This window comes from Nelumbo nucifera, chromosome 6, assembly GCF_055504915.1.
Source record: "Nelumbo nucifera cultivar China Antique chromosome 6, China Antique-T2T, whole genome shotgun sequence".
NCBI lineage: Eukaryota > Viridiplantae > Streptophyta > Magnoliopsida > Proteales > Nelumbonaceae > Nelumbo > Nelumbo nucifera.
The window spans coordinates 18,626,114-18,642,210 of NC_142654.1; the positions used below are offsets into that span (position 1 = coordinate 18,626,114).

The window sequence follows — 16,097 nt, forward strand, 5'->3', positions numbered from 1 at the left end:
ATCGTGTAGTCTGTGAATAACTCTAGAGATTTCAACCACTGTACAACCCTGATCTGGATCACAACCCTCAATTCTTCAGCTCCTCTCTCCTTATCTGAGAAGATTCTAAGATTTCTTTCTTCCCATAAGGACCAACATACTGCAGTTCTCGGTCCTCTCCACATAGTCCTTCCCCTTTTCACACGCCACCTGAACAAAGAAGGAGAAAATAGGCTCTACAAATTTGATGGAGGGTTCCACCTGCGCCCAAAGAGAGAAAAAGCCCATTCCCAAATTGACTTTGCAAATTGGCACAACACCAGTAAGTGAAAACCAGTCTCCCCATCCGCTTTGCAAAGAACACACCAATGAGGTGATAAGCATGTATAGGGTCTTTTCTTTTGAAGCAAATCACCAGTATTGAATCTTTTTAGATAGGCTTCCCAACAAAAACTACCAACCCTAAGAGGGATTGGTCTGCACCAAACCTCATTAACTAGGAAAAGGGGAGGTTGCAGGATTGGTGGACTAATATAAGACTCTGAAAAAGGAAGCATAGGAAAAAGAGCCCATGGGAGTCGGGGTCCAAGTTCTAAAGTCCACCTTAGAGGGGTCAATGAAGAAATTATCAAGAAAGTCAAGAAAGCTCAAGACATTGTGGAAGTCAGAGTCCCTCACAGCCCTCCTCAATCCCATGTTCCACCCAAACCCAGAACTGGAGGAGGAAGGGGTGACGAAAAAAGAAATTGGCTTATTTTTAAACTCAGAGAGGGCATATAGGGAAGGAAACTAGTCTTTAAGAGGAACATTTCCCACCTAAGTTTGTTACCAGAATTTTATGCAAGTGCCAGAGTTCAAATCATACCTGACCAGTGGGGAGAAGACTGGAAGCAAATCATGAATGGCTTTTCAAGGTGAATTGCTTGTGGTTCTTGCTCTGATTCCAGCATCCCATCCATTCTACTCCATCCCATGTATGATTGCCACTATTCTAAACCATAGCTTCTCCTGCTCCAAAGGAAACCTCCACAACCACTTTCCCAAAAGGGTCGAGTTCCTTTTCCCAATATTCCCAAGCCCCAAACCTCCACAAGCTTTACTCCTGGTCACAATTTTCTAGCTAACTCTATGGTCCCTCTTCCCCTCTCCTAACTCCCAAAGGAAATCTCTCATTAATCTCACTACTGTTTGATTGTTTGTCTTCTTGCAAATGTTAGAGTTAGCAGGAAGGGTTTTTTTCTTCTAACCTCAATTTGGGGTTCCATTCCCTTTATTTTTTTTCTTGTTTCTTGTTTTTCCAACTCTTTTTAACTGGCATGGGGAGATTTTACATATTTTATTTTTTGTTTGTTGTTTCTTTGTATTTGTATTTCACTTTTAAATAACTAATATGATTCTTTGGTCAAATTCTGATTGTGCATTCTTTTGTTTAAAGAATGAAAGAAATTCCTTCCTCTCAAAATGTAAGTAAATGGTGATTTAGTTGAGTATTTGCAAAATGTAACTAAAAGAAATAAGACTTAGAAGTCAATAGAAAGTTGGAAATGAATGGTTGCTAGAATTATATAAATGGCAACCATATGATGATTTAAATGTTGAAGCTACAATTTCTTTTGACCAGAATATCAGTATATAATAACTCATAAAATGTGTTAATATATATAGGACTCTAGAACCTGAATTATATAAACGGCAACCATATGATGATTTGAATGCTAAAGAAGTCCTAGTAGGGGCACTAGAGGCAAAGATTTATGGTCGTGCACAAACATGGCTTGTGTGCCTAACATTGTGGAATGGCGCATGCCCAATAAATGCATGATGCAATTTGGGTTTCTAAGTCTATAAATATGAGAATCATACAAAACCAAGAGATTCATTGAGTTCTAAATGGTTTTGATGGTGTAACTACCTATAGGGGGATAGATGTTCAAAACTGTAATTTACGTATCAAAATTGCAAACAATTATCCAGTTTGTTTAGTGCCAAATGGTTTCTAAGTTTGTAAACATATAAGAATCATATAGAACAAAGAGCTTTAGTGGGTTATAAATGATTTTGTAGGTGTAACTATGATGCAGAGGGATAGATGTTTGCAACTATAATTTATGTTTCAAAAAGCATTCAGAAAAATTATGTTTCAAAATTGCAAATAATAATCCAGTCTGTGTAATGCCGGATGGTATCAAACTCTATAAATAACTATTTGGTCTATGTAATGCCGGATGGTTTCCAACTCTATAATAAACCATTCGGTCTTCTCCATGTCGGATGGTTTATACACTTGTGAGAATTATATACTACATTATGGAATGTTGGGCTTTAAATGATTTTGAGGGTGTAAATACTGTTTTATCACCTAGGGGGCTGAAATTTACAACTGCAATTGAAAATTCAAAACTACAATATACCATTTGATTTGTGTAATGCTGGATGGTTTCCAATTCTATAAAACACTATTCGATCTGTGTAATGCTAGAGGGTTTCCAACTCTGTAAAACACTATCCGGCGTGATGCTGGATAGTTTCCAACTTTGTAATAAACCATTCAGTTTGTATAATGTTGAGTGGTTTCCAACTCTGTAATAAACCATCCGGTCTTTCCCATGCCGAATGGTGCCTAAATATGTTAAACACCACCCAGGTTATATCAGATAGTCTAGGCACAAAGTTTGTTCTTGTTGTTGACCCTATAAGTAGATATGTAGTTTGGGTATTAATCACAAAGATAAGCATTATGGGATTTATTCAATTATCCAGTTGTTTTAGCCAACCTAGCATTATCATTCACCACCTTCCTCTAGTACACTTGCTTTTAAGATGGAGTCGATGCTTCCCAACTAACCATAGTTTGAATCGATGGAGTCGATGCTTCCCAACCAAATGAAGTCGACGCTTTCCAATCTGAAATCATTTGAATGGATGGAGTTTATGCTTCTCAGCCAACTGCAGTTTGAATCGATCAAATTGATGCTTCTTGGCCAGATGGAGTTGATGCTTCTCAATCTGAAGTCGTTTGAATGGCTTGAGGCACCAGATGGAGTCGATGCTTCCCAATTTGAAGTCGTTTGAATGGCTAGAGTCAATGCCTCCAACCAACCACAGTTTGAATGGATAGAGTCAAATTTAAACTTGGAGATGCTTCCAACTGAATGAATGGAGTCCAATTCAAACTTGGAGAAGACGAACAAAATATTGAATGTTTTTTGGATTCGATGGATTCTATTTTTACAAAAAGTTAAATTTGTCCCAAAAACTTCATATTTTCTACTGCTCACTCAATTTTCTATTATTTCTAAAACATAATTGAAATTATCAATTGACCAAACTTGGTCAATTTAAAAAAAAAAAAAAAAAAGTAAATTTGTATTTGCGACAATTCGGCCTGCTATGTTTCTTCCTATCCCCCAAAGAGTTGGCGGGCTTCTTCTCTTCCGACCCACGTTTAAACTATCAAGGTCTTCCCTTGTGTGGATTCCGCATATTCATGCCATACAGGAATCTGAAGACCCCTCCACCTCTTACACTCGTATTCTTCAGTGTCATGCAAGTTCCAGAGAGGTTGAGCAGATTCATGCTCGAATCATCATCGAAGGATCCTCTTGGGACAGTTTCTACGCCACCCACCTCGTCAAATCCTACGCTAAGGCGGGAAATCTTCATGCAGCCCATCTCGTTTTTGAATTGGTTCCTAAGAAGACCGTCTTCCTCTGGAACGCAATGATACGGGCTTTTAGTCAAAGCCAATCGTGGTCAAAGATTGCTCAACTGTATAGGAGGATGGAGGAGGAGAGACTTGATCCTGATGGTTACACTCTTCCCTTTGTGATCAAAGCATTTTCGGCTCTTTTCTGTGTTGAAGAGGGGAAGAGAATTCACAGTCTTGCATGTCGAGCTGGGTTGGTCAATAATGTCTATGTAGCCACTGCTTTGATAGAAATGTATGTTACGTTCGACGAAATTGGTAACGCACGTTTAGTATTCGATAGAATGCTTGAAAGGGATGTTGTCGCGTGGACTTCCATGATTTCTGGTTATATTGATTGTGGAAACCATCGTGAGTCTCTACGCCTTTTCAGAGAGATGAGATTGGGAACTGAGAAGCCAAACCGGGTCACTATTCTCACTTTGATCCCAGCTTGTGATAGCTGGATTCATGCTTTTGTAATAAAGTCAGGCTTGGGTTTCTCTCCGGAGGTGGAGACCGCAATCCTCGATATGTATGCGAAAGGTGGGGATGTTGCGGCTGCTCGTAGTTTGTTTGACAACATGGCGGAAAAGAGTTTAGTTTCATGGACGGCAATGCTGAGTGGATATTCACGAAATGGATACGCTCATGAGGCTCTTTTGCTATTCTGTGAAATGCTTAAAGCAGCTGATGTGAAGCCAGATGCCATTGTCGCTACGAGCGTTCTTCAAGCATGTGCGCAACTGGGCTATCTGAGATGTGGAGAGATTATTCATGGCTACATTATTCGAGTTGGGCCTCAACCACAACTATTGGCTGAAACCGGTTTGATTGACATGTACGCAAAATGTGGAAACATAAAGGCAGCGCAAGTGATTTTTGATGGGATTCAAGATCCAAATATGATCGCATGGAGTGCTTTGATTGCCGGGTATGGTCACCACGGACTTGGTTCTAAGGCTCTTAATCTGTTCGAGAAGATGAAGCGGCAGGGGTTTGTCCCTGATGAAACCGCCTTCCTAAGCATACTATCTGCTTGTAGTCACTCGGGTCTTGTTCGTGAAGGGAAGGAGTGTTTCGACTCCATGTTGCGAGAATGGAATATGATGCCAAACACGAAGCATTATGCTTGCATGGTTGACCTTCTTGGTCGAGCTGGCTTGCTGGACGAGGCATGGAATCTTATAAAAAGGATGGAGATTTCACCGGACACGAATGTCTGGGGAGCACTGCTCTCTGCTTGCAGGGTTCAAGGGAATGTTGAAGCTGCCGAGTTTGCATGTCGAAAGTTGATTGAGCTTGAACCTTATGATAAAGACTACATTTTGCTTCTGGCCAACGTATACGCAGGCAATCAGAGATGGGATGAATTGTCCAAGGTAAAATCAGTTTTGTGGAAGGAAGAGAAGAGAACACCAGGGTGCAGCTTTATTGAAGTGACGTGCAAGAGTAGAGGAGATTTGCCAGATTAACAGCGATCCCTGTCCTCTGGTAGAAACAACCAAGCGAAAGGATCAGCAGCTAAAACCAGGGGGCCTGAAGTAGGAAACTGGATCTTACCAAGCAAAGCCGCGGACTCGAATCTGTTTTCTCATGCGACAAGATAGGATTAGCTGAATGCAATAGCTCTTCAACAGGAATTTGGATCTGCTGATCATAATACATCTGGCCTCATTCACATAGCCGCAGGTGTGAATGTGACCAGCAATGTGTTAGTGGTTAGCAGAGATCCGGACTAACTCAGTAGTGTTTGTGGAATCAATGATAACATTCCACACCAATTATAAAATATATGGGGCGTACAACCATTCATCTCACTATAGGTTTCATGTATTTTATGACTGACTTGAAACCTGCTACACAGCTACCGCGTTGGGCTAATCCAAATTCGCACAGCACAAGCCAAGAGGTTCTGCCATCGCACCGACAGGCAAGCACTAATCAATAAATTGGTCAGGCTCTCAGGACTACATGCCTAAGTGGTGGCTATGATTGAGCTACACACCTGACTGCATATCAGCATATTTATGTTGAGTTCTGATATTTCCCTTTTTAACGCCCAAAAATGAAATCATACAATAATTAGAAAGAAAATTGGAAAATGGAAGCAAAATTCCTTTTTCTTTCCGATTATAAAATGACCAAAGCTTGTTGTGTTTGGATAAGCTTCAGTATTTCTGTGCCCACTTTATATGATAAAGTGGGTTATTCATTTTTGTTTTTCACAGCTCAATGCTCAAAAGTACAAAAGTAAGTTTATCCAAACAGAGCCGTAACCCGTTTGGAAAGGCTGAAACTATGGTTGAGCTGCTTTTACTGAGCTGTTTTGGAAAGCCACTAAAAGAAAAGCTATATATGGTTTATGCTGTAAGATAGATAGCTACTTTGGGCTTTACAAGGTTTTCACAAGACGTTGCTTATAAATTGTCTGGGTATGCTCACCTTGCAAAGCCAAAAGCTGTCACGTGAAAACCCTCCCTAAATTCAACAGTGGAGAGTGGATCATCCAAATACCATCATGCTAAACAAGCTGTAGGCTCTCCATGATATATAATTACCCCAACCAGACCTATGAAGGCGAGTAGCCATTGCAAAAACTAAGGGCATGTCTGGTTCAACTTTCATTCTTTTCAATAATGAAATTTTAGAATTGGCAAAAATGGATAGAAATGGAAAAATGAGAAAATATTGCTACAAACCAAATAAAAAATGAATTCTTTTGTGGTAAGAATAAGAATAAATTTTGAACGTTATTCAGTTACAAATTTAATTTTTATTTGCTTTTTTATCTATCAAAATAATATAATTATACATACAACACTCATCTGCAGATACATAGTGAAAACATGCAAATCCCCAACCAACAAAACACAAATCCAACTATATGGACCACATCAATAATACAAAATATAGAAAGCAAGAAACTTCAAAAATTTTGCATTGGGTTGCTTAAAGAAAATTTAAAGGAAACAATTAGCACCAATTTAAAATTAATTAAAAGGAACTTAGTTCATTGAATGAGTAAGCAAATGCACAAATGAAGAAAAGAGCTTGAAACTTTCAAATAGAAATAGAATTTAAGAATTATAAAATTAAAATAAAATTAATAACATGAAAAAGTACAAAATGTCTAACAATTTAATCAAACTGATAATAGTATATTCAATAAAAATAATAATATATTAAAAATCAAAATATAGTAAAACATCATATAATTGGGGCCTCATATTGCTCATTTTTATTTTTCAAGAAGCGTTCTGTAGGCAGCCATAAACCGTAAGCCTAGGTTTCAAAAACCGTCGGGATAGATTTTCTTGACAGAAGTGTGGCGTTCAATGTCCGTTGGCATAAGCTTTTACAATTGACCAACTGTCCATTCACTGACCAATGGACAGTTGGTCACCGGCCATCCACTGATAAAATCTCTGCCAATGGTTTTTGAAACCTAGGCGGATGGTTTATGACCATCAATAAAGTTATTCTTTAACGAATAAAATTTTAAAAATAAGCAGCATGAAACCCTATTATTTTTTGTGCTACAAGTTGTCTCAACTTTTGTGCCATATACTCATTTTTCATTCTAAAATGAATGAGGCCTATGAAAAGAATTTTATAACCAAATGCTTTCATGTAATTCATTCTTGCCCGGCAGCAAACCAAAATAGGCCTGGCCTAAGGTAACATTTGGTTAGACAGAAATTAAGAGAAAAACAGCCTACGGAGATTTCCATTTGCCTCCATTTTGATGGGGAGCAATTTATGGAATTTAACCATCATAGTTTGATCAAATAAACAAAACAAGCATCATATTTGTAACTATGAAGTTTCCTTTGACATTCCATAACCATTTTACAGCATGTTTGATATCATTAAACATTAAGCCCAGTAAATAAATACATCAGTGAACATATGACCAATTATTAGAAACATTTAAGCATCGAAAAAACCTACTATCATTGATTTACACTTCAATACATTACCAACAGAAATCAGCAAAATTATCTTTTTAGCAAGAGAACATATTCCTCTGAGCTTACTCCAAGAAGAAACACTCCAGAAATTTTCTTCTTTTCCTCCAAATCGTTTGATATTGCAAGAATGGTGACACCATGCCAGAAAGTCTCACTGTACTTGGCAGCAGGTGTTTCAACCACCTCACCAGAATCTTGATTGCCAAGCTCCTTAAATTCCAAAGCTTCAAGAGCAACTAACAGCCATCTATGCAAAAGACAGATAAATTGACTAATAAGTACAGGCAGAACATCCAAGAGAGAGAGGGAGGGAGTGCTTGACTTGTAACTACCGGAAGTAGAAATGTTTTCATAAAGCATTTTCTACTGCTCGACTGCCATTTTGTCATCCACAATTTGAGGAGGTCTCCATTTACGATTTAAGCTACTCCTTTCCAGGGCTTTCTGTGTCTTCAGTTTCTCATCAATCAGGCTCAGCAACTCCTGCAAGCCAACTCCCATAATGGCAGATGTTTCCACATGTTGAACATCTTGAGGTTGAGAATATGAATCTTTGCAAAACTTGTTCCAATCTTCTGAGGCCTTTTCTTGTGTCTCATTCAAAGTCTTGCATTCTTCTGTGAAATCACCTTGATTATCATCCATAACCTCTGGAATCTCCTCTGGAGACAACTCAGATGCAATACCATGGTTATCCTCACCAATAGGTTCAAAAGGTGACATCATATTAGATGCTACATAATCCTCTCCTGCATCTGAGACACTACCAGCTTCATCATCTTCACCTTCATCTAGAGACTTGTCAGTGCCAAGTTGACTTTCTTGGAGATCTATCTGAGAAGATTTTTCACATTTCAGTTGATATCATGTAGTTCCAAACCACCAGCAACAACACCACAACCAAATTCTATATCTAAGTTCCAATATTCTTCTTAAATCTTTCAAAGACATGTTAACCACCTCTTTGAAAAAGATAAAACGAAAGTGAAGATTGGCACCTTATTCCAAACTTCAATCATATTGTCAAGCTTCTCATCAGAGACTCCTATCTGCTGCAATACTTGCAGTACTGCAGACCGTTGCTCATCCAGATTGAGTGCACTAGAGTCTAGTACATGCTGCATCAGTTGCAACACGAAACCTTTAGATGCTTCCCCAAGTTTACTGTGGCCAACATGGCCTGAAATGAACTCAGTTTAAAAGCCAGCCCGAGCATAATGAAAAGATCATTGCAGCAAAAAGGATAAGTGAGCATATAATATAGAAGAAAAGTAGAACATCACTTCAAAGGATAAGTGAACATATACAATATAGAAGAAAAATAGAAGGAACTCTTTATTTTTTTTTTTTTGGTAGAAAATATAGAAGGAACTCATGCATGCATTCTTTGCCTTGCAAATGGGGAGAGTATCCACGTCTATTCTTCTCCTGCTTATGCTCATCTAAGATATGATCCCATGTATTCCTTCTTTTGGACTGGTCTGGCCTAACCCTCTAATATTATGGAAATTCTCAGCAATCAAATCCTTTGGAAGTGCTTTAGAGCATCAGTGCTTTGGAGCATTTGGGGGTGACCCCCTTGAGAACAGCATAGTAAAAAATGTGCACTGGGTGTTGAGTGGTAAAGAGGTCAAAGGACCGTCCTTTGATGATGTATAGAGGGGCTGGGATATGGTAGCAAGGACCTCAAACAGACAAAGAAAGCCAACAGTCAAGATCAAGTTGAATTTTGATGCGGTAGTCTTGGCAACCTGGGAACATCAGGCATAAGGGAACAGAAACCAACAAGATTTAACCAAAATGAGTTTCTCGGGCCCTTTAGGGATAGTGCATTCCCCAAGGGCAGAGATTTATGCTCTAATTCAAGGACTAAAGTTGGCTTTCTCCTTGAGATGCACTAACTAGATTGTGAAAGGGGATTGCAAAGTGATTATCAGCTGAATGGAGAATGAGGCAGAAGGCCCCTGGTTGCTAAGGCAGAAAACAAGGAAAGCTAAAAGTCCTGCATCAAACCTAAACTGCTCATTCAGATGGATACCAAGAGCAGCTAATAAATTAGCTGATAGGCTTGCAAGGATGGGGTTTAAAAGGATAGCCTTGTATGGGGATCACCTGGTCCAGGGACTGATACAACTTCGTAATTTTCCCATTTTGTTTTCTGTTTTTGTCAGCCTATGCCGCTATCCCTGTACTGTATTTTCTATATCTTTTCAATATGAAAGGAGTTATGTTTCTTTAATGAATAGAATTGATTGTTTACTGAAAAAAAAAATGCTTATCTACTTTAGAAGAAGAAGAATCATGATGGCAATGATAATAGTAATAATAGGCCATCACCCAATGTTGGTCTCAGCTATCTGAGGTCTTGGGAGGGGTAGACTGGATGTGGTCCTAACCTTTACCATTTTTTGCACAAAGTGGCTGCTCTCAGACTTGAAGTCAATCCCTCTCATGGTCTCTCTCTGGTTTCTTCAATCACAGTCTCTGTTCCCCCCACCAACCAGTCAACTCTTCTTCATTTTAGTTTTTAAAATATAATTTCAGTTTCTTATTATTAAACAGTGGGCCATTGCCCAGGTCATACAGTTAAGTGGTTAGACCATCTGGGTCAATGGTCTGTTGACCGATTGAACAGTTTTTTATAAAATAACAGGCCAGGTAGTAAACGGAACCAAAATGGTAACCAGTTTCTAGTCCGAACAGTTTAACTGCCCTGGTCAACAGAGTTTTGAAATCATTGCTTGAACCTGCATCCTCACACTTGCCAGCCCCAGATTTTACCATTACACCAAGTAATGGCCCAACAAAAACAAAAATAATAATAATTATAATAATAATAATAATAATAATTTTTTGTTTCAGAGGAAAAGTTTATCCAAAGTCCAAATACCCCTTTAGTTTTATTTTTCTCTTTTTCCAATTATATGGCTGTGGCAACAGAATATCCCTGCTACTTTGAGGCAGGCATGTGTATGCATTCTTATCTGACTTGTGAGAAATTTATTCCAGAGAAACATTTTATAGAATCTAGAGATTTTGAAGGTAATCACTTATGGGGTGACTACCCAAAGGTTTTGTTAAAAACTTTTTTGTAGCTGGAGAGAGAGAGAGAGAGAGAGAGAGATTTCTTAGGCAATCTGAAATGGGTTATGTTCCATAGAAAATAAGGTACTTAATCAACAGATATCTATCCAATGAATTAGATATGCATTTCAACAGGTATTGTCCTCAATTTCAAAGAAAGAAGCTTAGTTCCAGCAGATTAAAAGGAGGGCAGGACAGTCATACCACAAGAAGGTCTGCTTCCACCACTTCTTCTAAGGTTGCATGAAACGCTTCCACTAACTGTAACGTAAAATGCATCGATTTGGAGGAATGGTCAGGCTACAAAAAATTAACAAACTGTAGTAAGTTGTGCAATACTCTCACTTCATAATTACCTGAACGGGTAAATCTGAAATAAACCCTACTGTATCACTAAGAAGCACTTTCCTCCTGCAGAATGGGCAGTCAATAGCTCAATTAAACAAATTTCATATATATATCAGAAAGTATAGATGGAAAAAAATCTTATTATTGATCATACCCTGAAGGAAGAACTATACTTCTTAATCGAGGATCCACTGTTGCAAACAATCTGCACAAATTAAAATTGCATGCTGATATGCAACATCCACACAAATAAAAAACAGCAGCATAGATGGAATATTAAAGAATATAAACATTAAAATTGCAGGGGAAATAGTATTTAGAGGTAGACCTGTCATCACTGTATAGATCACTATCTGAAAGTGCATTGACTAAAGTAGATTTCCCCTGTCAGAAGACACCATCCAGTTAGAAAAGAGTTCAGATCGGTGCCCCACACATGCCTCACATGCACATCTCAGCATGCATTGGGAACATCTCCCGTACTTGTCATCGGGAGATGTTTCCAATGCATGGTTGGGATGTTCTGTGGGGAGCCAATGAGAATTCATTAGAAAAGCCAAAAAGGTGTGATAACGATAACATATAAGCCCAGAGAGATCATCTGCATGATTGTATAAACAAAGGAGAAAAAAGAGAAAAAACAGAGACCAATACACAAAAAAAAGATACAACTAATATAGAACCACATACAGCATTTGTGTACCCAACAACAGCAACAGTTGCTAACCCTTGACCTTGTGAGCCACCACGCCTCTTGCGAGAAGCACGTTGCAGTGCCCGGGTCCGACGAACCTCTTCAATTTGGGATAGTAAATGATTCCGCCTCTCTAATATTCTGAGGAGTGAGGAGTAGAGTCCAATATACATTAGAATAAGCATAATATTCAACAGAGTGAAGAAAACATGTATCTTTACTATATAATGCTGCTACTTGCCTTGGCTTCACCAGACCACCATGCCAAAAACCTAATCCATTTATTTTCCTCTCTCTCTCCATTTATTTTCCTCTTTCCACACTCATCACTCTCCCCCTCTTATTTTACACATACCAATGCCACTCAACTAGTGTATATATAAGAAGGGGCTAAATAAACTTTAATCCAAAATAAAAACATATGTAGTTTGGTGTGTGTCCCACTCTAATGTCAAAATCTTGTTGTTTATGAATTCAATTTAGAAAGTTAGCTCATATCCTTTAATAACAAATCAATTCTAATTTAGTTTCCTAAATTCAAAAAAACAATACGAAGGTGGATAGTGGATCCCATTCTTCAAGATTATGTGGGTTGTTTAATTGTAAAACCTAATTTGAACTCCTAAATAAAATACAAAACTCCAGCATAATTGCTTCTAGACTTACCAACATGGATAATGGGTCCCACAAAAAAATGCATACATATAGTTTTCTATACTCAGTACATGGTCATTTACTTGTAATCATCAAACATAACACCTAATGGAAACATCAAATCATGGCCTCTCCATGCTTGGGCGGGGTGAACCCAAGCATGGTTCAAGTTATATCTTTCATAAAGTCCTGAGTTGATGTTGACCCAATCCCTCATCTAACATGAGTAAATTTTGAGCTTCCAAGCCTTTAATGGTAAAATCCCGGGCTGACAAGTGTGAGAATGCGAGTTTGTTTCTGGGAGTGGCCACTTTGTGCACAAATAAAATGACAAAGTCCAGTCCAGCCCTCCTCCCAAGATCATAGATAACTGAGGCCAATATTTGGTAATGGCCTTTTTATATGACTATACAGTCTAGAAGTTCACTCGCAAAATGATGGAAAAGAACCTGAACCTTTAAACCACCTTGACAACAGTAAATTCATTAAAATAAAATGGATAAGATATTAAAGCTTCTAGTATAATTGCTTGAACAGAACTATGGACCACACCTTCGCCGTTGAAGTTGGAGTTCAGTCTCTCCAGCACCACTAGTAAAACCACGTCCCCCACTTCCTCTCCTGCATTGGATCAAATAAATTAGAATAAAGTTTTGATGAATCCAAGTCCAACTCAGTAAATGCAACACAACCACTTTTGGCTATGCATCCCTAGAACAAGCCATCCCACAGGGATATTTTTCAAGATTTCCAAAGATGAAATTGCTGATAGGCAGGGAAAGAACCAAAACACTAAATTAAAAAAAAAAATACAGTGCAAAATTCTAACCTCACATGAACATAGTGTAGACAACTGGTTTTGCATACCCAATTAGAGAAATGTACAAGCCACATAGTGTTTCATTTTTATTATCTCAAACAAAGTCTTATCAATTGGAATATAGCGTGCCTCTAACTTTCTTTTGTTTACAGATGCTACAAATTCTAAAATTGTTCTACAAAACTTCTAAACCCACCCTCGGGCACTGACAACTTCAGCTTCTCCAGATGCTCCAAAAGTTAGACGTCCATTGGGGCCACGGACACGAACAAGCCTAGTCCTCTTGTACATTAGAGCTGCTAATTCTGACTGTCAAGTGAAAGAACGATATAAGTCAATGAGATATAGAAGCAATTCATAACATAATAATGCCTATGTCAAAGCATGAACCATTCCAAATGAATTTCCAAGTGTAAAGTCACTAACAATACCTGTAGCTTTGCTTCCTTTGTCTGGGCATGAGCATTGAATATCTCTATTATAAGGCCCACACGATCCAAAACAGGTTTCCCCCAAGCCCGCTGCCATTTGAGTTGGATATATGAAAAGTAACACCATGATCAGTGTCCTCCAGAAAGATATAAGTATAAATATTCAGCTTTTAATTTCAAATGGACAACTAAGTACAAAAATATAGGTTACTTAAACAAGTACAACTTACCTCCAAATTTCGTTGTTGAATCCCTGAAAGAATTGTGTTCACAAAAACTGCATCCAACTCATCCTGTCAACAAAATGAAACTATAACATTATGGTTGCTAAGCAGTACACACAAGCCACCAAAATCTTGGAGTTATCGAAAACCAGAAGTATTTCAGATACTAGAGTGTCAGCATTTAGGACAAATATGAATAATACAAGATGCAGAATTTATGTGGATCAAGAAAAAGACAAAGCAACCCATCTGATAAAATTTTAAATTGAAAAAATAAACAATCTGATTAAATGATTATGAATGTTATATGATAATTACAACACAGAGCAGAACAGTAGAATAACTACATAAAACACAAATAAATGACGGAAAATAATCCTCGCTTGCCTCTGACTCGATGGCATTTAGATGACATTTCACAGTGTCCACGGTCCCTGGTCCAAAATATGTGTCTAAAAAAACAATCAAACGGAACCAGTCAATTCAAAATTCATAGGCCTCAACAAGATCGGTTAATAAAATGTAGACCAAGTATATCAGTAATACAGAAAAAAAAAAATTACTCAAAGCAGAACACCTCACCAGCAAATTTCACATTCCAACATAGTTTTTTCTTCTTTTTTTTAATGTTCGGCACATTCCAACATGGTTGCTAAAAGAAAAGGTTGGTCAACATGCTTCTCCAAGTTCAAACTATAAAAAAGTGAATCTACTAATCCAGACCAGATACATTCATTCTAAAGGAAAAGCCATAGGCCGGAAGTTCAATGAAACATAATTTCGAAATAAGAAACTAAAAAACGAACTTAAAACATCAAATTTATAACGAGTGCATTGAGATGCACTAAGTTGAAACCTAAACAATTCACCAAAAATTGAGTAACAATGAACCACGTTAAAAGAAAATAAAACACCGGTTATTACCGAGATTCCAGCAACCAACCTGCTTGCGCCTTAGACGATCTGACAGCGGGATTCTGAACAACAAGATGCGGCGGCAAATCCCTTTTCCCAAATTCACCGAGGTATCCATCTCGCTGCTCTTCCAGGGAATTGGCGAGGTTCAGAGCTTCAGATAGCTTAGCCTGTAAAAGCGTATCGGGCCGCAGGCGAGGTTGAACGACGACCAGCTTGGGAGGGCTTTTTGGGTCTCTATTGTACACGAAATCATCATCGTGTTCATCTTCATTTCTCTGCCGCGACGAATGCGAGAATGGCGAAATAAGGAGAATGGGAATTGATGGATACGAAGGAATTGGGGACGTCGGGCAGACAGTAACCTTGTAGGAGATTGGACTGGGCTTCGAGCACAGCGAATGATGGGATAACGAGACAAGGGTCTGGGAGAGAGAGGTGACTGGAGCACGCAAGAGAGAGATGGTTCTGAACATATTGCAGGCCCCGTCTCACAACTTCAGAACTTCTCTTCTTGTTTGTTTCGCTCCGTTCTGTGTAATCAAAGGGCACCGTTCTGAATTAAATTCCGTGAAAGAGAAAACGAAAACGAAAGCCAACATCGATCGCGCAGTAGGAAAGGTAGCTAGGGTTCAGCCATTTGACTGTGATTCTGAGCCATGAGTGGCAATCGGTAGTGACCACGAAGTTATTGCCCACTGGTTTCTTTCGTCTTTTGCTTTTAAAATAACAAACTGCCACCCTGTACTTTGGGGTGGTAACCACTCAACCCCAAACTTTCATTTGTCAGAGTCAGAGACCCATCCTAATTTTTTTTTTTCATACAAACTCATCCTAAATTATAAGATTCTAGATAGGACTTGGTTCCCATTGTTAGACTTAACTAATTGTATTTAAGTTCAGTTTGGAAAGAGCTCTACATATTTGTATTTTTATTTCTTCCAAACTGAGCCTAAACATTTCTAAAACGGTTAATTGCCCTTCTATCATTTTTTAGATAAAATTGCCCTATCATTGAGTCCAACTATGGTGCATTTGGATTTTAGAATATTTATTGCACATTTACATCAAAGTTTTTAGGGGCATTCTATAATGTGAATTGTTTTTTGCTTTATCTTATTCTCAATTTCAAATATAAATTAAAAATCAATCCAGTTTGAAAACAAATTATTTCTCAAAAAAAACACAAAAAATTTCTTGGTTGTATATGTATTTTTTATTTTCAAAACTTAAACCAAAAATATGTTCTTGAATTTCTAATTTCAAAAACATATTTTCATCTGGTTATT

The 16,097-nt window shown here is 38.1% G+C and overlaps 1 protein-coding gene and 1 pseudogene across 3 annotated transcripts; one reads left to right on the plus strand and one right to left on the minus strand.

Moving 5' to 3' along the window:
* Nucleotides 1-3,247: 3,247 nt before the first annotated feature.
* Nucleotides 3,248-5,721, plus strand: LOC104591376 (pentatricopeptide repeat-containing protein At3g12770 pseudogene; annotated as a pseudogene). The gene has a single exon (XR_016077232.1). The product of XR_016077232.1 is annotated as a pentatricopeptide repeat-containing protein At3g12770 pseudogene (transcript).
* A 1,755-nt stretch (nucleotides 5,722-7,476) lies between these two features.
* LOC104591225 (GTP-binding protein, HflX) lies at nucleotides 7,477-15,620 on the minus strand. Of its 2 annotated transcripts, XM_088889757.1 has the most exons (14): nucleotides 14,837-15,559; nucleotides 14,281-14,345; nucleotides 13,900-13,962; nucleotides 13,670-13,759; nucleotides 13,435-13,547; nucleotides 12,971-13,039; nucleotides 11,761-11,905; nucleotides 11,399-11,454; nucleotides 11,225-11,275; nucleotides 11,079-11,133; nucleotides 10,927-10,983; nucleotides 8,637-8,756; nucleotides 7,971-8,472; nucleotides 7,477-7,885 (listed from the first exon to the last, which is right to left on the minus strand). In XM_088889757.1, exons 1-13 carry the CDS (start codon nucleotides 15,282-15,284, stop codon nucleotides 8,002-8,004), a joined length of 1,803 nt encoding a protein of 600 aa, XP_088745883.1. In that variant the 5' UTR covers nucleotides 15,285-15,559; the 3' UTR covers nucleotides 7,477-7,885; nucleotides 7,971-8,001. The 2 variants fall into 2 exon arrangements, with proteins under 2 accessions (XP_088745883.1, XP_010248316.1); XM_010250014.3 differs by having other exon boundaries at nucleotides 7,477-8,472; nucleotides 14,837-15,620.
* Between the last annotated feature and the right edge of the window lie 477 nt (nucleotides 15,621-16,097).

What these genes read in the sequence shown, in the direction of transcription:
- LOC104591225 (XM_010250014.3), bottom strand. Translation starts at nt 15,284, where the DNA reads ATGTTCAGAACCATCTCTCTCTTGCGTGCTCCAGTCACCTCTCTCTCC. An exon ending in TAAATGCCATCGAGTCAGAG is followed by an intron (nt 13,963 to 14,280) that starts GCAAGCGAGGAT and finishes TTTTGTTGACAG; the next exon opens with GATGAGTTGGATGCAGTTTT. An exon ending in TGATTGAAGTTTGGAATAAG is followed by an intron (nt 8,473 to 8,636) that starts GTGCCAATCTTC and finishes AAATCTTCTCAG; the next exon opens with ATAGATCTCCAAGAAAGTCA.